This window comes from Mastigoproctus giganteus, chromosome 9 (genome assembly GCF_048544385.1).
Source record: "Mastigoproctus giganteus isolate SK-2022 chromosome 9, ASM4854438v1, whole genome shotgun sequence".
NCBI lineage: Eukaryota > Metazoa > Arthropoda > Arachnida > Uropygi > Thelyphonidae > Mastigoproctus > Mastigoproctus giganteus.
The window spans coordinates 102,195,918-102,212,215 of NC_143583.1; the positions used below are offsets into that span (position 1 = coordinate 102,195,918).

Here is a 16,298-nt window from a genome sequence, read left to right on the forward strand (position 1 = left end):
AAAAATATATATATATATATACAAATTTGTATATATATATTTATAATTATTGATAAAAAAAAGTAAAAAATTTTTTTTTTTTTTGCGTTTTCTTAAGTCCCTGATGGTATTATTATTGGATTGATTTGCTTATTCTAATGGTTCTTTATATTACCCTTTATATATATATATATATATATATATATATATATACAAAGGGTACTAGGAAAGTTTTGCAATACAGCTTTGTTTATTTAATTTTTTCAAAGTAATTTCCTCTACATTCAATACACCTCTCCATCCTCCGAAACCAATCTTTAAACCAGTTCTGTCAAGTTTCACTAGGGAGTAAAGCACACTCGTTGTCCCAAGCCCGTAGAAGGTCCTCATCACTGGAAAACCGCCTCCCTTTTAGCTTCATTTTCACATGCTGGAACAGTGCAAAGTCGCAGGGAGCAAGGTCTGGACTGTAGGGAGGGTGCTCGAGAAGTTTCAGTCCTGTCGTTGTCAAATATTCGGTGCAGGCTTTGGCGCGGTGAGCTGGAGCATTATCGTGATGGAGGTACCAGGTGTCCATTCTTGACTTTGGCCGCAGGTTCTTCATAGATCCAATGACTTTAGGCAGGCATTGTTCAGTATACCACTTAGCTGTGACTGTCTTCTGCGTGTCCAAAACGACACGTTCCACAATTCTACTCGATTTGAAAAATACAGCTATCATTTTCTTCTTTACAGATCGGGATTTTCTGACAATTACGGGTGTGTCGTTATCATCAAAGACCCAAACTTTGTTTTGAGCCTTGGTCGGCAGATCGTAATAGTACAGCCAAGTCTCGTCACCTGTCACGATGTTGTTCACATACCGGGATTGTCCCTTATCAAACTTTTTTAACATCTCCCGGCACCAAGTCACACGTCGTGTCATCTGCTCTTCAGTCAGTTGATGCGGCACCCAGAGAGAACAAAGTTTCTTCACGTGCAAATGATCTTGCAGAATCGAACGAATTGCTGGTGCATTTAGGCCCAAAGTATCCTCTATCTGTTGGTAGGTCACTCGCCTGTTTTCGTCAAGCATTTTCCTCACAGCAGTAACGTTTTCCTCCGTAACTGACGTTCGTGGCCTTCCCGGCCTCTCAGAATCCTCCAGAGTGAAAGTTCCCCTTTGGAATTCTCTATACCACCTGAATATCGTTGTACGATGTGGACAATCATCATCTAGTGCAAGAGTCATTTCTTCTAAGCACTGGTCTATGGTTAAACCACGCACGAAATTATACCGCAAAACTGTCCTTATCTCATTTCGTGACCACGATGCCATCGCAAGCACTTTACACTCTCACTACTAATGAATAACTGAGCCCATCGACTTGGCGCGGCGGCTACTATGCTTGTATGAACATGCAGCAACAAGCAGCTTCCTGTGATTCATTGTTGCGTCATATTGCAAAACTTTCCTAGTACCCTTTGTATATATATATATATATATATATATATATATACGCGTTTGACGTTAATTCTTAATAAGATTGCTGTTAGCAAATCGCTGGTTGTGGTTGAACACTAGAGAGATGTGTTAAAAGGCCTAATAGGTTGGGCAGAATTTTGTTGTTATTAAATTTAGACGTGTGGGCTACACGTTAGATGAAAGATAATAGTGGGAAGGAGGGGAGGCTGAAGAGTGGTGGGTAGAAGTAGAAGTAAGGGGTCAATAGAGGAGATGACCCCTGCTAGGCAGTGTGGCATGCCCATGCCACACCAGAGGGAAGTTTGGATGGCATTCGCAAGTCTGCAAGGGAGGGAGGAAACAGAGCATGTCTCCTCTCCCTCCTGCCGGGGAGGAGAGGAGATGAATAGGGTTAAGGTACCCCATTCAGCTCGCCATATAGCATTTGGCAGCAGAGCTGCTGGTGGTCCTAGTCCATTCCCAGGAGAGATAAGACCGAAGCGTGATCGTTCATGGGGTGGTTCCCGTCCATTCTGCAGTCTTTACAGTTAAAAGGTCCGGGTTTGCTTGTCGGCATTTGTGGGGTCTTTCTTGTTTCATTTCCCATCCATGTGGTGTTTGCGTCAATGTTGTTTATAGAGTCATTTCTCTTCGATTCGAATTTTGATCCACTTCAGGGTTTAGTGCCTTGATTATCGGAGGCCATTGGGTTCCAGGCGTCTTCTGCGGGACGATTGCCTTCGAGGTTTGTTCATTTCCTTATTGTGTCAGTGGTTGGTTGCGGTTCACTGCGATAAGAGCTCTCTGTCTTGTGAACAGGGCCAGTGCATAACTGGAGAAAGCCTGATATTCTTCCCTGGTGTCCAAGGTGTGGTGCTCCTGGCCGTATGGTAGATACTGTATTTTGGTTATGAATGCACTGTGGAGGTCGTCATAGAGCTGGAAATCGTGCATGAGGTGCTGCCAGCTCTCCAGCGCCCCGCAGATGCAGGCGGAATCTTCCTGTATTCCGAGTAGGAATAGCTTTGCATTCAGAGCTCCCTGTCCTGTCAGTAGGTATGTTACTTGTAGGCACGGGGAAAACCAGGGTGGGAAGTTCGGAAAAACTTGGCCAATGTTGGGCAGAAACTTTCTGGTGATTTCGCCTTTTTGCGAGGTGGCCCATCTATCCTGCCACACCTGCAGCAGGTGAGCATGCAGCTTTTTTTTTCCATAGTCTTGCTATTGATGATGTCGGTGGTGAATCCCAAACATGTCTGTGTGGGATACCCTTGTCCAGGTGGTGCGTGAGGCCCCTTTTTATGATCTCTAAGTCCAGTGGAAGGACACTAGCAAGGACTTGCAAGGCATGCGTGCTCACTGTGCTGCAAGCATGAGTAATGGTCAGAAGGATTGATCAGTAAATCAAGTCAATGATTCATTTATTGACAACAGTTGTGGCCTTGTGATACCACTCGCAGATGCGTACGTGACTATTGGGGTGAAGATGGTTTTATAGAAAAGACATAGCACCCGTCTGTCTAGGCCCCAGTCTCTGCGAGTGACTCTGGCAACCAATGCAGTGTACCGTCTGACTTTTGTGCGCAGGTATTTCAGGTGTTCCTGAAATGATAGATTCGGATCTAGAATCATGCCTAGATACTTTAGCTGCTTTGAGAATTTGTTTTCTGGTCATTCTTGATTTGTGGAGGCTGCCTGAGGTTGAGGCACCCCTTGAGCAGAATGGAGTTTGTCTTTGCAGGGGATATTCTAAGTTGATTTTGCTTTGCCCATTCCTGAAGGGTGGACAGAGCCTGGTTTGCCAATGTCTCCAGTTAAGTCCACTGACACTGTTAGTAAGGGGTCGTCAGCAAAGGCCTGTGATTTTACTTCGACAAGGTCTATGGCTAGGAAGGAGTCCATTACTATGTTCCACAGTAGTGGTCCAAGGACCGAGCTGTGTGGACAGCCGCGAAATGTATTCTTGGAGAGGGTCCCATAGGGAGCAACAATCCTGATGGATCTGTTTGTGAGATAGCTCTTGATGACGCTGTAGAGGTTGCCTGGGATCCCAGCAACCCGAAGCCTTGCCAAGACGCTTGGCCACCAAAGTGAGTTGAATGCCCCAGCAAAGTCCACGGCAATCATGGGGAAATACTTCTTGGTGCATCTTCTTGCTTGTTCTTGTTGGTGTGTTAAGGCGTCCACGGCTGAGCGACCCTGCCTGAAGCCAAATTGGTTGGGTGAGGCCAGTCCAGCCTATCATAATATTGCTGTCATAATTTTGCTGTATTCATCCGTAGAGGAGGCGTTCGAGTAGTTTACTTACAACTGTGAGAAGTGCGATCGGACTGTACGACTCTGGGAGGTGTGGTGGTTTGGTTGGATTTTTCAGGATTAGTTTGACGTTTGTTTGCTTTCTTCCACGAGGTCGGTGGAAGAAAGCTCAACCTCTTGCCGCTTCCGAACCTGTTGCTCAACCTCTTCAACAGAGGTTGAGCAACCGGTTCGGAACACACTCTACTGTCTTTTTGATGATTTCAGGTTCCAAAAGGTCTGGTCCAGGGCATTTATTTCCCCTAATGAGAGAGACAGCACTGTTGAGCTCCACGGCGAAGTGAGGTTCTGTCATTGCTGTTTGATCGCTTTCATTTTTTAAGCAGAGTTGGATCTGCTCTGTTGTCTCTGGTTGTATAGTTGGGCGGAAGACTGTGTCCAGGATATTGGAAATGGTCTGCTCCCAGGTTGTGGACATGCCTCCTTGGGTCAATATGGTGGCAGCAATAACTTCCCCTCGGGGGAGTTTATTCATGGTCAGTTTGTAGACGATTCCCCAGGGGTTCTCGTTTCCCGTAGTGGAGACCAGGCGCTCCCAAGATTGCTGTTTACAGCTTCTGATTTGGGCTGTGTAAGTGTTCCTTGCTTCTTTGTAACGTTGTCGGAGTACTTCGACCTCCGCTGTCGACCAGGAGCGATTGGCCTGCTGAAAGGCCTTTCAGCAGGCTAAGGTTCCTTCTGGTTTGTGTTTCTTTCCAGAATCGTTGCAGTTCTAGGTTCCACCGGGGCACAGCCCCAGGGGTTGGATTTTTCTTTTTAATGGCAATGTCGCTTGTGTGCGTTATGATCTCTGTTATCTTGCTTTGGAGGTGATCTGGGTCTTCGAGGCGCTCAAACTCCCTCTGTCTCTGTTGTATGCTGGTTTTTAAGGTACTTTGGAAGAGTTCCCAGTTTGCTTTGGAAATGGAGTATCTGTGAGTGGTTTGTTTAGCTGCAGGTACCCTAGTCAGTGATCTGTTGAGTTGGAACGTAATGGCTTGATGATCGGACGTTGTCCAGGCCTCTTGGACGGACCAGTCGGTAGCATTATTAGCGATGTTCCTGGAAGCCAAGGAGACATCTATGGTGGCCCCCCCACAGTGTATTACTGAATGTGGGCAAATTGTTTGGCTGGTTTAACACTGTCAATGTTGAATTTGCAAGGAACTCTTCCAATATAGTTCCATTTCTGGTGCCATGTCTGTCTGGTGTGTGACTGTGCTACATTGGTGACCGGCAGTTCACATCTGCACCGACTATAATGTCAGCGTTGGGAAGGGTGTCAGCAGCCAGTTGGAGGTATCTTGTGGCAAAGGTTGTCTTCGCCCCGACGACAGTAGAGAGCAATAACATAAAATGCCCCCAGAGCTGTGGTGAGGTGGGCACATGCAGCCCAGGCTGTGCAAAGCTGTGTGATTTTGGTCACAGTAATATCCAGATTTCTGACCGCGACTGCGGCCCAAGGGGTGTCGTCCTCTAATTGTACTGTCTTGTAGGTCAGGGGTATCTCCTGACTATCTTCATGTGTGAGTATGGCTCTTGTATTATCATGACATCTACATTCTCCTCTTCAGACTTGATACGGATCTGATCCGCTACTGCTCTGGCCCTCTGTGCGTTGATCTGCAGAAATTTTACCTTTGTAGTATTGTATCCTCTAAGGCGCATTCCCATAATCCAGCCTGGATTGGAACAAGCTCTTAACCTTCAGGTAGGTGTGGCACTTGTTATCCCTGATTGAGTGGGTGCAGTCCAGCTTCAGACTCTTGCAGTTGGTGCAGATTGGGTCAGTACTCTTGTTTGGGCAATCCCTGTAAGTGTGGCCTTTTGCCAAGCAGTGGCTGCATGTGGGGTCAGTCTGGGTGCAGGTGTGCATTGTATGCCCGTATTTACAGCACCTGAAGCATTTGGGTACAGCCACATCTTCACGGAAACGGTGGCTACCCCAATTTACATATACTCTGTTCTGGGTGTTTAATACTTTCCATGCTGCAGGTACAAGTTCAATTATCCAGTTTCGTTGAGTGCCATCCTTGGACTTGGTTGAATATTTTGGTGTGAGCAGTTCGTCCCTTCTGGGAGAGCGGACATCAGGTTTCTTTGATAGATTTCCCCTGTTAGTTGGTCCGGGGTCAGGTCTTTATCCAGTCATATATAACTGTTGAGGGCCCTTTTCTTTTAGGGGTAGTCGCTGTGAGCCCCAGCTCAGTGATTTTGGTATTAGTGATAATTTTTTGCGCTTCCTCCCTTGTTTCTGTCTCTATCAGTACTCCGACATTTTTAGTTTTCCTGACCAACTTTATTCTGGTTGTCTTGAATTCCTCTTTTAGGCTGGTCATGATTTGCATCTTTAGTTGTTAGGTGGTAGACGTTAGAGTGCCCGGCACATGGATGACTGGACCTAGACTATCCCAGCAGAACATCGCCCAAAGCATGACACTGCTGCCACCGGCTTGTTTTCATCCCATGATGCATCTAAGCACCATCACTTCCCCAGGTAAACGACGCACACATACCCGGCTGTCCACATGGTGCAACAGGACACGTGATTCATTGGACCAGACTACTTTCTTCCAATCACTCAATGTCCAGTTTCGATGCTCACGTGCCCATTGTAGGCGCTGTCGCCAGTGAACTGTGATTGGCATGGGCACTTGGAGTCGCCTGCGGTTATGCAGCCCCGTTTTCAGCAGGGTTCAATGTACTGTGTGTTGTGACACATTACTCCCATCACCAGCATTCCAATTACCAGCAAGTTGTGCCACAGATGCCCTTCTGTTGCCACATACCATCCGGGAGAGCCTTCACTCACCTCGAGCATCGATGATTTGTGGTTGTCTAACCCCTCGCTGGCAGTTCGTGGGTTCCCCCTCCTCGGACCACTTTCGATAGGTACTAACCATGGCTGACCGTGAGCACCCCACGAACCGTGCCATTTCGGATATGCTCTGACCCAGCCATCTGGCCATTACAATTTGGCCTTTGTCAAACTCACCTAAGTCCGCTGCCTTTCCCATCTGAAAAACAGAAGTAACACTGATTAAAAGAGCTCAGTGTCAGGTGTTTTTTATACTGTGTTCCGACTCGTGCATGCGCCATAGTTAACATTAGCATAAGTAGAGGCATATGATGCAAGAAAGCAAGCTTATGCAGCATCAGCCAAAAAAAAAAATCTCCCGTTTCACCCCTCCATTTGTTCCAAATGCCTGTCCAGCTCAGCCTTAAATTTATTTAGGCTATCAACTTCCACAACAAAAGATGGAAGTCTGTTCCACCAATCAACTACCCGCTGGCTAAAGGCAAATTTCCACACATCTATTCTACAACTGTCTTTCTTTGATTTGAAACTATGCCCCCTCAGGTTCTTAATCTGAGAAAGAGGAAGAACATCCCATCAGCATTCAGCTGGCTCAACCCATTCAAAGCCTTATACACCTCAATCAGATTACCTCGCAGGTACCTACTCTCCAACCGCTGTAATTTGCACAACTTAAGCCTTTCTTAGTAAGAGCACCCCTTTGTTCCTCTCACTAATCTTGTTGCTCTTTGTACTCATTCTAGCAACTCTAATCATTTTCTAAAATGAGGCCGCCAGACCTGTACTCTAGGTGTGGCCTGACCATTGCCTTGTATAATGGGATAATCACCTCTCTGTCCCTGCTAGCAAAATTCCTATATACCATTGACAACTCCATGACCTGCCCAGGCAGCCCATCTGCACTGTTCAGCAAACTTCATATTTAACTGCACAAGTACCCCCCAGGTCGTTTTCACTTTCCACTTCCCTGAGTGTAGTACCACACATAGTTAGGTATGTTTCTCTTCGGCTGTTGCTACCCATATGCAGTACTTTACATTTGTTAATGTTCAACTTCAGTTGCACTTCTCAGCCCATTTGCCCAACTTATCTAGATCCAGTTGGAGTAGCATACTGTCTTTACTGTTGTTAACAATCCTGTCAACATTGTATCATCTGTAAACTTCGACATTAAACATGATATATCTTCATCAATATTATTGATAAATATACAAAACAAAAGAGGGCCCATCACTGAACCCTGGGGAACTCCAGTAATAGCATTTGTCCACGAAGAGCAGTGTCCATTCATTACCGCTCTCTGTCTTCTCCCACTTAACCATCCCTTTATCCTTTGTGCAACTTACCATTAATGCCATACCTCTCCAATTTGTACAGCTGTCTTCCATGTGCAACAGTATCAAAAGCTTTCCTGAAATCCAAGTATATGATATCAAAATTATTTTTGGCATTCAGTTCCTTTGTGACCACATCATAGTATCCAATCATATTGGTCACACAGGACCTCCCTTTAACAAACCCGTGCTGTGTCTTAACTATTACTGCAGTCTTGTCTAGATGATCCTGCAATGCTTCTTTAACCAGTGATTCCATTATTTTCCTCAGAACACATTAAAGTAATAGGTCTATAGTTACTTGTGTTATCTTTTGAACCCCCTTTGTGAATTGGTGATACAATTGGAATTTGGGGGCTGGTTACTCACACACTAGCAGGGCTTTTGTGGATTTATTGGATGATTGTTTTCTACATCAGCATGTTCGGGAGGCAACTAGAGGGAGTAATACTCTTGATTTGATTATCAGCAGTGATTCTTCATGCATTAAGAATCTGCAGATAAATGAACCACTAGGTGGCAGTGATCAGTGTGCTGAAGTGGGATTTACTCAAAGAGGTAACTACCATTAGGGGTAAAGGGAAGGGTTATTGCTTCCGTAAAGGCGACTACGATGGACTGAGACAGTATTTAAATTCTGTGCAGTGGGACGAACTGATGATGATGTTACCAACAGCAAATTCAAAATGGGAAGCATTCAAAGAACTTATCTTGGAAGCTACTAGGCTTTACATACCAACTAAGAAATATTGTTCAAGGTTTAGGCCAAAATGTATGTCAGATGAACTAATGAGGCATATGGCAGAGAAGAAAAATGCATGGGATACTTACAAATTAACACATGACACAGAAGCCTATGATAGATACAAGTTGATATGCAACCAAGTTACAAAGGAGGTTAGGCAGGCGAAGGCAGATTACGAGAAATCCTTGGCAAGGGATGCAAAGAAAAACAGCAAAGAGTTCTTTACTTATGTAAACTCTAGAAGGAAGGGGATGAATCAGATTGGTCCACTTGATATTGATGGGTCAACTGTTGATGATCCTGCTCAGGTAGCTAACAAACTAAATGAATATTTTGCATCGACATTCACACATGAGGAGTTATTCAGCAAGGGGAATGCCAGAGGTGTTTTCAACTCTAGCAGTAAGCTACAGAATCTTGAAATTAACTGGGAGTAAAGTGGAGGAGAAACTGTTGAAGATAAACACAAGAAAGGCACCCGGGGTGGATGGGATCTATCCAGTTATATTAAAGAGGCAGCAAAGGAAGTAAGCAAACCCTTAGCCATAATTATGAGAGCTTCCTTGGACTCAGGGGAGGTACCCATAGACTGGAAATGTGCAAATGTGACCCCAATTCACAAAGGAGGATCAAAGGCTGACACAAGTAATTATAGACCTGTGAGCTTAACTTCTGTTCCAGGAAAATTAATGGAGGCACTGGTTAAAGAAGCACTGCAGGATCATTTAGACAAGACTTCAGTTATAGCTCAGACACAGCATGGTTTAGTTAAGGGGAAGTCTTGCCTGACCAACTTGATTGGATACTATGATGCAGTCACAAAAGAACTGGATGCAGGGAATAACTTTGATATTATATACTTGGATCTTAGAAAGGCTTTTGATACTGTTGCACATGGAAGACTGCTACACAAATTGGAGCAGTGTGACATTGGAGGCAAATTGCTGCTATGGATAAAGGGGTGGTTGAGGGGGAGAAGACAGAGAGTGGTAATCAATGGACACTGCTCATCGTGGACTAATGTTATTAGTGGAGTCCCTCAGGGCTCAGTGTTGGGTCCATTATTGTTTTCTGTATTTATAAATGATATTGATGATGGTATATCAAGCTTAATGTCCAAGTTTGCAGATGATACAAAGGTTGGCAGGGTTGTCAAGGACACTACTGACATTATGCTGCTGCAACAGGATCTGGAAAGGTTGAGCAGATGGGCTGAGAGGTGGCAAATGAAGTTTAACATTGACAAATGTAAAGTACTACACATGGGAAACAGCAACCCCAGAGCAACGTATCAACTCTGTGGTACTACACTGACAGTGGTAGAGAATGAAAGGGACTTGGGGGTGATTGTGCAGGCAGATATGAAGTTCTCTGAGCAGTGCAGACGGGCTGCAAGAGTAGCTCATGGAGTATTGTCAATGATATACAGGAATTTTTCCAGCAGGGATAAGGAGGTGATTATTCCATTGTATAAGGCAATGGTCAGGCCACACCTAGAGTACTGTATACAGGTCTGGAGGCCTCATTTCAAGAAGGATGTAGAGCTGCTGGAACGAGTACAGAGAAGGGCAACAAGATTAGTGAATGGAACAAAGGGGTGCTCTTACGAAGAAAGGCTTAAGTTTTGCAAATTACAGTGTCTGGAGACTAGGCACCAGCGAGGTGATCTGATAGAGGTGTATAAAGCCTTGAATGGTTTAAGCATGCTCAATGCTGATGGGATTCTTCCTCTAGCTCAGAAAAATCACCTGAGAGGGCATAAATTCAAATTGAGGAAAGACAGATGTAGGATAGACGTGCGGTAATTTTCCTTTAGCCAGCGGGTGGTTGGTTGGTGGAACAGACTGCCATCCTTTGTGGTGGAGGTTGATAGCCTAAATAAGTTTAAGGCTCAGCTGGACAGGTATTTTGAACGAACAAAGGGGTGAAGTGGAAGTGGGTTTTTTTTTTTTTTTTTGGCTGATGCTGCATAAGCTTGCTTTCTTGCATCAAATGCCTCTACTAATGCTAATGCTAATTTGCACACCTCCAGTCTATGGGGACCTCCCCTGAGTCCAAGGAAGCTGTCATAATTATGGCTAAGGGTTTGCTTACTTCCTTTGCTGCCTCCTTTTATATAAATGGATGATCCCATCCACCCCAGGTGCCTTTTTTATGTTTAACCTCAACAATTTCTCCTCCACTTTGCTCTCAGTTATTACAAAATCACTTAGCTCCCTGTTAGAGTTCGATAAACTTCTGGCACTCCCCTCATTGAATAACTCCTAATGTGTGAATGTAGATGAAAAATACTCATTGTTTATCAGCTACCTAAGAATGATCATCAATAGTCAACCTATCTATGTTAAGTGGTCCAATCCGATTCATCCCTTTCCTTCTAGAGTTTACATTAAGTAAAGAATTCTTTGCTGTTTTTCTTTGCATCCTTTGCCAAAGATTTCTCGTAAGCTGCCTTCGCATGCCTAACCTCCTTTGTGGCTTAATTACAGACTAGTTTATATCTGCCATAGGCAGATATAAACTAGTATAAATTAGATGAATAACTAATATAAATTAGGTATTCATCTGACATCCATTTAGGCCTAAACCTTCAACAGTATTTCTTAGTTGGAATGAAAAGCCTAGTAGCCTCCAAAATTAAGTCTCTGAAGGCTTCCTTCAGAGACTTAATTTTGGTGACTTGATTGCTGACAAGTTTATATTTACTGTAGGCTTCTGTATCGGCTTGTAATTTATAGCCCAATCTGAAGAATAACCATTAATAACAACCCTGTGCCTCCTGCCCTGCAGCCATCCCTGTTCCAACATGTTCTAGCTTATACAGTAACTTCTCGTGTGGGCCTGAATCAAATGTTCGCTGAAATTTAAGTTACAATGTCAAAATTATTTTCTACATCCAGCTCATGAGTAACTCCCTCAAAACAGCCGACCAGGTTGGTTAAACATGATTTTTCTTCTATACGTTGTACATATCATAATGAAACTCATCTTCCCCTATTTTTGGGTGGTACCATGTTTCTATAGCCCTGTCATGTCAGCATTAGGACCAAATAGTGTATATTCTTAAGATAACTGTGTAGGATTTTTAATATGTACAACTGAGATAAGCTAGCAAGTTAGAGCATGCAGATAATCTAAAAGTGTAATAGTTTGCTGAAAGTTAGAAGTTGGGCTGTGGAAGCATTGTCCTTATTTTAATCAATGATTTGAAATGTAGTGGATGGAATAAACAATTATGGTATTATTCACTATCTTTTATGCAGTATTGGTATAATTTTTTCAGCTAGTGATTTTCATGGCATCTTTAAATGTGTCACATTTCTTTTTATCACTATCTTATTACCTAATTATTTTGGATGTTACACCACCATTTCATATAAAGAAGATAGTCAATTTTGTGATAATGATCACAAAATTTACTATCTTCTTTATATAAATTAATATGTATTACATAAGAAATTAACTTTAATTTGCTCTGACTTAATCTAATTTAAATCATAATTTATAAATAGGATAACAGTTTGAGAAGAACAAGATCCAGACTTCAGGACTTATGGGAACAGGACAAACTTCTTCAATTCAGCCACTTATGTGAGGTGTATATTAATAATAGATGAAGTTGTACAGATTTATATTTGTTGTCTGCATTTTCATTTCTTGCATTTTGCAGAAATTAGCAACCTGGTCCTGGGGAGGGTGAAATAAGAGTATATATACATGTGAATATGTGCATTCAGTGCACACACATGTTCATAAATTACTGGTTTTTGCTTTAAAACTTTGTATTGTTAAGGGCCTCTTATTACAAACATTTCTGAAATCATGTTTGACCATTAAAATTACTTTTCCTTCTATAGTACATGACATATAGTTCAGGCATTTTGATTGGTTCAATCATGTTGCATTGCAAAGTTTTGCAAATCTTATGTATGCAACCTCTTATTAATGGTTTTTTTACATTTCAGCTGACTTAAAAGTTTGTCTGCCTAATCAGCTGTACAAATGAAAATGTATATGACGTTGAATAAAATCCTCTGATAAAACATACTTGCTAAAATAGGCAGAATTTTTAATTGAACAATTATTCCTTTTTTTTTTTGTTAATAATCATTATATATATATTACTTTTTCTTCACTTCTGCCATTTAAATGATTTTAGGTTATATTTGAATAACCCAATGTTTTTGATATACAGCACTTACATAATAAGCACTCCCTTGTTGCAAACTTATCTGGAAATATAAAAATGTAACCGCAAAACTGCATATAATTCTGTCTTCTGTTTTTTTTTTTTTTTTTTGTTTTTTTTTTAAATTACTTTTGAATTTGACACATTTTAAAACTTAGATTTCTAGTTTTATATTTGTATCTGAAAAACAGTGCAGAATTACTTTGAATTATTATATTTAATGTATAATTAGGTTTTTTAAAATGTTGATAGCTTCTTTTTGTATATATATATCCTTCTGTATTTGTTATATGACTTAATTCCAAAAATTTTGAAAGGATTTTCTAACATTGGGGAAAATTTTTGATAAATATGTGCCAGTTATATGTCAAATTCCTAAAATGTAATTAAATGCATCTTCAATCTTTTTTGTTTGTTTTGCTTCCCTTATTTATTATTTTTTTTTAATAAAATAATACCATTATTAATCTACTGTAAAGTTGGTTACATTTATGTTTTACGAAGTTAAAATCTTTGCAATTAGTTCTACATATGTAGTTACACTTCTATGTTCTGCTCTTTGTTAACATTAACTAGGTGACTATTCTGATTATTTGATGTCAGAATTTGTTTAAAATAGAAATTAATGTACTTGATGCAAAAGTGACATTTACTCAGATGGAAATAGCTGTTGCTTTTAACAGTTATTTCATCATGAGATTCATTTTTTGCATAATTTGAAAATGATATTGCTATGTATTTTATGCGCCTTATTTTGCAATAAATTGTTTAGTTTCTGGTGTCAGTGTAGTTTATTGAAAGATATTAAATTACAAAGGTAATTCTAATACATAGTTATTTATTGGCAAATCATTTACTCTCTATATTTTTGAAGTAAAAGTTTGAAATATTATTCCTATCCCAATTCTCTCCTTCCATTTTTACATAAGCAAAATAACATATAATTTAAAATTAAAAGTCATTACAGTATAGTTAGACTCAATTATCCAAGGGTGGATTTACTGAGCTTGATTACATGGAATAACAATGAGCTCTCACTGACAAGATGATGCTTAAAAATTTATGTAATACCATTCACAGGATGTTCTTTGTTATACTTCAATTGACCACCATGTTAGTATAGTTTACAATAAAACATCAATGCAAACATTAATTTTATTTAGCAGTTGCAGGCTTGAACCCAGATCCACTCAGAGTGTATGCTACAGCACTCTCACTCACTCGGCTACATCAGGATGGTTTGCACAGTAGAAGCCCTCTTATCCAGTGTCATCAGGATTGATAGTTGGTCAGTTAACTGACAAGGTCAGTTGAAATGAAGAATCATAAAAAAATTAAAAAAAGATACATACAGTATGTACCCTAAGAATTTTATTTTCACGTAAAACAATGTGTTTACATTCATTTTCATAAAATCAGTAATTTTCAAGTTTCGATGAAGTAGTGTGATGTTTTGCAGCATAAGACATCAGCTCTTTTGTAAACACCAGATTGCTGACTTTTGAATCACATTGTTGTTTGACATACTGTTTATATCTATTCAGGGTGTTTCTGGAGGCTGTGTGTGGGTAAAGTACCTGCCCGGCAACCCAAAGGTCGCGGGTTCGATTCCCGCCTCGGGCTTGGATCAAAGTACTGCAAAAACTTTGGGAGGTGCAATATGGCCACAGAAGCGATGCGCCAACAACTACCAAATAAATAAAAAAAAAAAAAAAAAAATCTGGAGGCTGTACGGGAAATTCTTGGCCCTGGATTTGATTCAATTTCTTCATGTTTTGATTTCTGTTTCTCATTTTGGTTTCTTTAAAGTGGAGTGGAAAACTTAATAATGTGTGTGAAACAAACTGTGTAAAAAATCTTTCTAGATTTCTTATATTTTTTCCAATCCTCTACAGTTGTCTCACCCACATCTAATGCAAGCATATTTTAGAGATTCAGGTTTATAGAGTCTTTCCAGAGTATCCAACTTAGTTTTTGTAGAAACAGTTCTCTTTCTTTTCTCATCCATATTTTGTTAATTTACATACTGTAATTACACTAACAAATAATTTTACTGGTTCATATATGGTGTGGAACAAACACAGTTGACCTCTTGAAGCTTGACAGGCGGATGTAGTGTAGTGTACTATACTAGCCACAAGGATACTGGACTAGTGCCCACTGCACACTGCTGTTCCAGGAGCATCAGATAGTATGTTTTAAAGAGGGAGGGGGAGCATCGGTTAATCCAGTGAGTTTAAACTTAGTTTAAATCAACTAAGTTATCTTTGCCCCATAGCAGAATTACCTGGAGTTCAGCATTTAAGGAGTTGAAGCTGTTTGAGCATGGCAAGATTTTTCAATCTGGAAGGTAGAATGCAATGTACTATCATCAGCAAAACCATGGATAGGATTTCCGGTCAATGGAAGAAGGTCATTAATATACAAGAGGAAAAGAGTGGGAGAAAGAACTGAACCTTGGGGAACACCAGCAATAGTGGAGAAGTTAGAAGACAGAGGGCATCTACCATCACCTGCAGTGAGCGGTCAAAGCAAACTGGATGCCCAATTATAAAAACAGTTTGCAAACCATAAGATGGAAGTTTATTTAGAAGACCTTTATGCCAAACATGATCAAAAGCCTTTGAAATGTCAAGAGCAACTGCTTGAGTTTCACCAAACTTTCAATTGAATTTGTCCATAGATGGGTAACATAAGCCAGTGGATCAATACTGGCGATCATTGATCAGATGGAAGATTTCTAGATAGCTTAAGAATTTGTGGTTAATAGATTTCTCCATGTCTCTAGAAAGAGTAGAAGTAATCGCAATGGGACGATAGTTGGATGGAAGGGATTTGTTGCCCTTTTTAGGAATTGGCTGGATATGATCAAATTTCCTAACAGAAGGAAACTCCTTTGGAATAAGAAAGTGAAAAAGGGTGACAAGACCTAGAGATTTACTAGCATCGAGATTCATCAAAATCCTTTTGACAGAAGACCACAGGAGGCATTGAATGGAGTGTACTGGGAATGGTGGGAGGTGATTTACCAAGATCATCAATATGTGAGTTGAAAGAAAAATAGGATGCTTGGTCAGCTTTATCTTTAGCTGAACCATCTTGTTTTGACAGGTGCGAATAGAGATGGGCTAAAGTTCTGGCTGTAAAGTAGTAGTTAATAAAATAGTTTTGCTTACAGATTCATTTCATTTGTTTAGTTATCAAATGTTAATTTCTCAGTGATGCACGCCTACACTGTGAGTAAAGTTATATTTGGGAGCAGGGGGGGAGGACTTAAAGCATTCATTATGTCAGTGGTTTTCAATCGGGGTGCTGCAACAACATTCCAGGGGTGCCACCTAATTTGGGTTTAAGTTACTTAAACTTATTATTATTTTTTAATTTATGTTTATTTCATTATAAAAAGGTGTACAGTATCTTTTTAATTTTTTGGTGATCTATAATTGATGTTTACTTAGTACCTCTGTATTTGTGATCACAGGAATTTTCATTCC

At 40.9% G+C, this 16,298-nt stretch overlaps 1 protein-coding gene across 4 annotated transcripts in view; it reads left to right on the plus strand.

The window, feature by feature from the left end:
• The window catches only part of LOC150080597 (secretory carrier-associated membrane protein 1-like), a 200,133-nt gene extending 187,460 nt beyond the window's left edge, over nucleotides 1–12,673 (plus strand). For all 4 annotated transcript variants that reach the window (XR_016547416.1, XM_090381746.1, XM_090381748.1 and 1 more), the window contains one exon: nucleotides 12,128–12,673. Coding sequence is in view for 1 of the 4 variants with exons in the window: in XM_090381747.1 (XP_090237873.1) it covers nucleotides 12,128–12,132 (5 nt within the window). In the remaining 3 variants the exon portion in view is untranslated. The remainder of the gene's footprint in view (nucleotides 1–12,127) is intronic.
• Nucleotides 12,674–16,298: the final 3,625 nt, after the last annotated feature.